Here is a 6384-nt window from a genome sequence, read left to right as displayed (position 1 = left end):
GCTCCCGGGGAGAGCGGGATGGGAGCGCGGGATGGGAGCGCGGGATGGGATGCGGCAGCTCGCAGGGAGCGCCGCTGGAGGCACCGTGCCCAGGGATGCTCTGGCCTGTTCCGGGCAAGTCACCCGCTTGGATTTGAGACCCTCCAGACTGACACGGCTCTTCCTGCCCCATGTGTCTCCCAGGGAATGACGCCAACCCTCACAACCAGCGGGAAGCGGCTGTCACCTCCAGAGCCACACGGGCAGAGGTAAGACCTGACCCAAGTTCACACACCCCTGGGCTATTTCCCACCCCTTTCACTCCCAAGAACTGGCTTTGCAGAAGGGGAGAGCCAGGGCTGGAGGAGGCAGCTGGCATCAGCAGCCCCCGGAGGCTCCTTACCCAGGTGGAGGGTGAAGGCTGCCCACTGCCTGGCACTGGCAACGAAGGCCCCCCCCTCGACGGACAGGTAGCGGGTGCTGACGGTCTGGGAGCGCAGGCGGTTGAAGAGGGAGACTTTGGAGCCTGAGGAGATGCAGACTGCAGGGAGAGGTGGCTGGGTTATTGCTTGCCAGGTCTGTGTGTGGCTCTGATTATGGCTTTGTCAAGGCAAGGGTGGACAAGCCCCGGTTAGGGGTGTAACCAGCCCGGCAAGGAGCAGCACCCGCCCAGCTGCTTTTCTCTGAGTGTGAGGGGCAGCCCAGATGGGCTTCTCTAAGGTGGGGAGCCTGGGGAATGGGGAGCACACTGGCATCATGCATCACTCTGGGTGAACCCTTCAGAAAAAGAGACATCAATAAGCCCAGATACATCCTCTTTGAGGGATGCCCATGGGCTCTGTGCCCAACCTGGACCACTCTCAGAGCCAGGCTGTGAGCACCGGCAGAGCATCCCACCCTGGGCTCACACCCGCTTTCCTCCCCACGCAGAGCCACCCCCTTACGCACGGTCCGTGTTCTTCAGCGACTGCTTCTTCTGCGAGGGCTTGGAGATGACCTTGATCAGCTTGCTGTGGAAGGTGCCAACCTCCTGCCCGTTGCTGAAGAAGAGCTTCAGGACCAGGCGGAAATGCTTGCGCTTGTCCGCGTCCGAGATGTACAGCGCCTTGGCGCAGCCGAAGCCCTGCCCGGGGCAGAGAGGGGCTGCCAGCAGCTCCAGCCCAGCCCCACCAGCTTTCCTCACCCTCCTCACCCTCCTCACCACCCTGCAAGGACATAATAGCCCCCTTTCAAACAGCCCCGTGTTCATTGAAAGGGGGGAAAACGACCAGAAGATGTTATTACAGGTGGAACGAAGAGCTGGGGATCGGCAGAGCCTTTATTTACATTGGGATCGGCAGAGAAACGAATGTTCATGTGTGATTTATCCCACATAACATGAGAAATCACCCTGGGTTTATGGTTTCCCTGCCGTCCTGGCCCATGCACTGTGCCTCAGCAGCAACATGAGCACTGCAAACAAAGACTCTTTTTGTGAGGTTTCTGGCCCGACTCAGACCCCGCGCTCTTCAGGGTTACCAGATAATGCTTTGTTTTGTTTTGTTTTGTTTGGGGTTTTTCTAAATTTTATTTTCCCATTTAATGTTTTTCCGAGCATCAAAAGATGCCAGGTCTCTACAGAAGCTTTTGAACTTTAGGATCTATTGGGGTTTTTTTAAGTTGTTGGTTTTTTTGTTTTGTTTTAGCTGTTTATCTGCAAATGAAAGGCTGGGCTTTCATGTCGTGACAAGTGGCAGTGCTGCTCAGCTGGAGGAGGTAGCAGGGCTGAGACAGATGTGTCATTTTTTGGCAGCCCCCCTGCCATGGGGCTGCAGACCTGAAAAGATGGTGCTGAAGAAGAATGGGGCTTTTTGCAAGGCAGGGGGAGCCTGCCTGGCTGCTGGAGCTGTCACTGGGGCTGGCAGGGCAGGAACAGGGAGCTATGGTTGGAAAGGAAGGGCTGTGACATCTTGAGGAAGGGGATGATGTGACACCCCAGGGTTTGGGGTGATACCAGGGACAGCCCATCCTCGGCGTGAAAGGGGTCCCCATGGGGTGCCACCATATGGTCCCAGGAAGCATTAGTCTCTACCTTTGCATCTGGCTGCTCCTCAAAGCTGAGCTTCTGGGTCTCCATCAGGCTGCTGCCCATGCTGTCCAGTCCCATGTACCCACACACCTGAAAACCTGCCTCTCCTGGGTCCCTGGCTGCAAGAGAAGGGGAGAAGCACCCTCCAGCCCACAGCAGGCACAGGTTTGGACCACAGAGGGCTCAGCCTTTGAGGGGGAAAGAAGATTTTTGGGAGCAAAGATAAAATAAACTGGGACACTTTCCTCTTTGCAGGGGTGAAGCTCTCTGTGGCATGGGAAGGGAGGGAAGGAACATCCAGGGATGCTGCCCCCCAGCACTAACCTTTTATCTGCTCCTGTTTTAGCTTCCATCCTGGCCCACTCAGGTAAACACAGGGTGGGGGACAGAAGAACCTGTAGAGACCAGAGGACATTTTCTTACTGCATTTCAACATCTAGAAGAGGGTGATGGGATGGCTGTGCTGAGAGCAGAGACCTTTGCTGGGACTCACCAGTTCTGAGAGGTACATGATGCTGTGGTGAGAGGCTGGGACCCCCTGGCCTGAGGGGGGAGGCACGAGAAGGGTTGGCCAGAGGAATTTGGCTCTGCTGAAGCAGCTCCCTCAGCCCCTCTGCTCTGCACCTCTGCCTCCAGCCCAGGGGGTTGCCATGTCTGTGGGTGCACCAGCCCACTGGTCCCAGGATGGCCCAGGAGGGGGGACAGGGCACCTCGACCCCCCCTGCCCTGAGCTGAGGGGGCTGGGGCTCCCTGCCTGCTGGGTAGGAGCTTAGGCAGGTCGGGAACAGAGTTTGCATTCACAGCCAGATTCAGAGCCCAATGCAAACAAACCTATAGCCAGGGTTTTAGAAACCTATTTTCCTGTGTTTTATTTGGTTTTCCACTGTCTTTGCACTGGTGTGAATGGTGCAAATTCATCCTGGGTAACATGCTAGGAGAGAAAACACCAGCACAGGGGGCTGGATGTTTCAGAGCCCTAAAGTCCTGAGTATGGGTTTATTTAAACAAGTCATGCACAGCACGGGCCTCTGACATGAGGAAAAATGGCACCAGCACCTTTAAACTTTTAACCTGGGAGCTCTGGGCTGGTTTTCTCTCCCTCTCCAGACCTGGTACCTGATTTTCATGTTCAGCCCTTGCATGGGGTCTGGAGCAGGGGACAGAGGCTGTCCCAAAGGCTCAGTGGTATGAAGGTTTTCCTCCTGGTTGGGAGACCCAGTCCCCAAAAAACCCCTTTACTTGTGGAGCTCCTGGCAAGAGGCTGGATGTGACAAGGGCTCTGCAGGCACTGCCAGCCCAGCTTCCAGCTCTCTCCTGGGGCCTGGGGGTTACACCTTAGAGGTAGAGCTCGTTGCCTTGTAGCTACTCCACACTCAGTAATAACAGGATTATTTATAACAGGAGGATTAATGGAGGATTAATTATATGACAGTGCCACAGTTTGATGTCACTGCCCAAGAGCAGCTATTTTGGAGATCCAAGCCAGAACCTCAAGGTGTTTTTGCAGTGTGGAAAGGATTTTCAGAAATAGCAGCTTTTGGAGACCATGGCCATTGACTGAAATGCCCCAGCCCCTCCTGTGGCTGCTCAGATTTTAAGGCAAGATTGCCAGAGCACCTAAACCACTAACCTTTCCTCTTTCTCCTCTCTGTAATTTCATTTTTTGGGGGGTAAGATTTAAATAGTATCTCTCGTTTTACTTCATTCTTCTGATCTCCAGTACTTCTCAGAAGGAACCTAGCCATTGAGAATGTCTAACTGGGATGGATGAAGATGGGGTATCTTGCTTGAGTTATTCACTTCAGGAAGTCTAAATTCTTGTTTTGGATTCAAAGAGGTCATGAATGGATGGAGAAGGGGATATGTCAAATCATTTGTTTCAGCAGCTTAGACGAGAGAAGTCCAGCAAGGCTGACACTGACCTTTAGGTAGCTGGGTTTGGAAGTGGCTATGGGAGAAGCTGGAGTGATCTCCTACCTTTTTTCATTGCCATATGATTTCTGGGCCACCTTGGCATGCAGGATCAGCACCGTCTGGTCTGCTGGCAGCTGCAGGTACCTCCTCACACCATCTCGAAGCAGGTTGCTTTGGTAGGGGTTGGACCTACAAGACAGCAGCCCCCCAGCTCTGTGACACCACAGCCAGGCTCCTCTCCTTGCCCCACACTGGGCTGGGAGCCTGGAGCTCCCTCCACGTCCAGCCTGGTGGGGTGGGGAGGCTTTCCCATGGGAAAGCACTGGAGCTCAGAGAAGATGCTGCTGCAACACCAAGGTTGGCATTGAAAAAATACAGAGTTTGGATAACTGAGTAATGGCTTCATCCATTTTCAATGAAAGAGAGGGCACTGTTTATAGCTCTGGAACTCACATTTCCAAGAGTCCCAGTCCCACACGATGGTGGCAGTGCTCTAATGGATCATTAATTAATATTCCCAGCTGATGTGCTTGTTGCTGTGTGGCTTTTGGGTGAGCTGGGAAGTGATGCTGCTGAGCCATGAGTGCAGCTGGGCAGCTGTCAGGCAAGGAGGAGCTGCTTGTTGGCTTCTGCAAGGGCTGCTCACTAGAAATAGCTGCATTTTTCTCTGACATCTCAGAAGTAGGTGGTTTGGCTGATTGTTTCTGCTCTATTAATTAGAAGGAGTTCCCGTGCTCCGGAATTTAACTCTGCTAACTTAGTAGGATGGGCGTTAACCAGCTGGAGAGAGAGAGGAGGTAGGTCCAAGCCTGAGGTGCCCTGCTCTGCCACCTGGGACACGTGAGCAAGAACTGGGGAAAGAGAGGGGAGGCTTCTGGGATGTCTAATGGGGACACCTGCTGTGGTGCTGCCTTGCTTTCAGAGAAGGTGAAACTGCTCATCTGAAGACCAGCAGCTCCTGCTCTACTGAAAGCCCTCAAACACCCTGAGTATCTTTGTCTGGATAAGAAGAAACCAGGGGAAAGGAAAGGTGTGTTGCCTGGGCAGGAGCCCCTCATTGGCACATCTGCCCATGTCTGGGAGATGGCAGCTGGGCACACACAGGAGAAATTGCTCCTACCAAGGTGACCCAGCATGGTTGGTTATGAAAAGGTCTTGAATTAAGCCTGAGCTCACTTCTTCCATGTACTGAGCTTCCTTGCCTTGTTCCAAAAGGGTGCTTGTCCCTGCTGGTATTGGCTCTGGCTTGGCCATGGCTCACCCTGACCACACTCATGGCAAGGCAGAAGGACCTCCTTTTCCAGACAGACCCTTGGATCACCCTTAACAGCTCCCGTGCTGAGGCTGGATCTGGTCCCTCCAACCCTTCATCACAGGGCTGGGAGACTCTGGCTCCAGCAACCTGAGGTTGAGCTTTACCAACCACTATCCCACCACAATGGTTGGTCTCGATGATCTTAAAGGTCTTTCCCAACCAAAATGATTCTATGATTCTCTAGGATAACTTAGGAAGGAGGGAGTGAAGCTTTCAGCAAGACTATCTACTGACTGGTTTATATCTCTGCACAGCCAAAGAGATCCTGTAAGAAAGTGATTTCATCTTTTTCCACAATGTCAATCTGCCACTGCCTCCTCCTCTGCTGCTGAGCAGTTGTGTGTTTCCAGCTTTCAGCCACCTTTGCTATTTTTCCCTTCATCTAAAAGAATCATTTGGGAACCTTCTGCAGAAGTTTTGTCTGTTTGTTTTTGTTTTGTTGTTGTTTTTTACAGACCTAGAGACAGAGACCAGGATAAATGTGGGAAGGGATTGAGGCAAAGACTCTCCACTGGTGTGACCTTGGCTATTCTTCCACACTACTACAACATGGTGAAAAGTGAGTATTAAACCTTGCTGGCTGCATTCAGTAGCATTTCGCCCTCAGCTTGTCAGAGACAATGGGCACAGAGCAGGAGAGAACCAGACTCAGCCCAGGAGCTTTTTTCTGGTGAATCTCACAAGTGCAAAACATGGAGCACAGCTTTGGGTCCTTGTTCATTTCTCAGCTGTGGGGACAGGACACATGCTCCATCCCTGTCAGTGCCCACCAGCATCAACCTGCTCACCAGCACCCATCCATATGGCTTTGGGTCTGCTTGGGAAGCACTGATCCCTGTGGAGCTGCTGAGCTGGGAGCTGCTGGAGGGATCTTCTCCCATCAACCCATCAGCAGAGTAAGGATCAGCCTGGTACCGACGCCAGGCAGCAGCAGGGAGTGTTCAGGAGCAAATTGCCAAAACCTGTGGATTAAGACGTGTGCTGACAGCATGGCCAGCAGCAATGCCTGCTGTGCAGAGCCTCCCATGGCCCCAGCTCGGGGCAGGGCCAGGCTTGTGCTGGGATCTCTGCTCCCTGCCATCCGGATGTAAGACTGGAGGCACGTGGG

The 6384-nt window shown here is 53.3% G+C and overlaps 1 protein-coding gene across 1 annotated transcript in view; it reads right to left on the bottom strand.

The window, feature by feature from the left end:
- Positions 1-6384, bottom strand: part of RBPJL (recombination signal binding protein for immunoglobulin kappa J region-like) — a 12709-nt gene that overhangs the window by 5973 nt on the left and 352 nt on the right. The window contains exons 2-6 of the mRNA XM_009998787.1: positions 4025-4174; positions 2372-2442; positions 2051-2166; positions 928-1102; positions 383-520 (exon numbers count right to left, since the gene is read on the bottom strand). Coding sequence (XP_009997089.1) covers positions 383-520; positions 928-1102; positions 2051-2166; positions 2372-2442; positions 4025-4174 — 650 coding nt within the window. The remainder of the gene's footprint in view (positions 1-382; positions 521-927; positions 1103-2050; positions 2167-2371; positions 2443-4024; positions 4175-6384) is intronic.

Source organism: Chaetura pelagica, unplaced genomic scaffold (genome assembly GCF_000747805.2).
Source record: "Chaetura pelagica isolate M959 unplaced genomic scaffold, ChaPel_1.0 scaffold275, whole genome shotgun sequence".
In the NCBI taxonomy this organism is placed as follows: domain Eukaryota; kingdom Metazoa; phylum Chordata; class Aves; order Apodiformes; family Apodidae; genus Chaetura; species Chaetura pelagica.
This window is presented reverse-complemented; position numbering and strand designations above follow the sequence as displayed.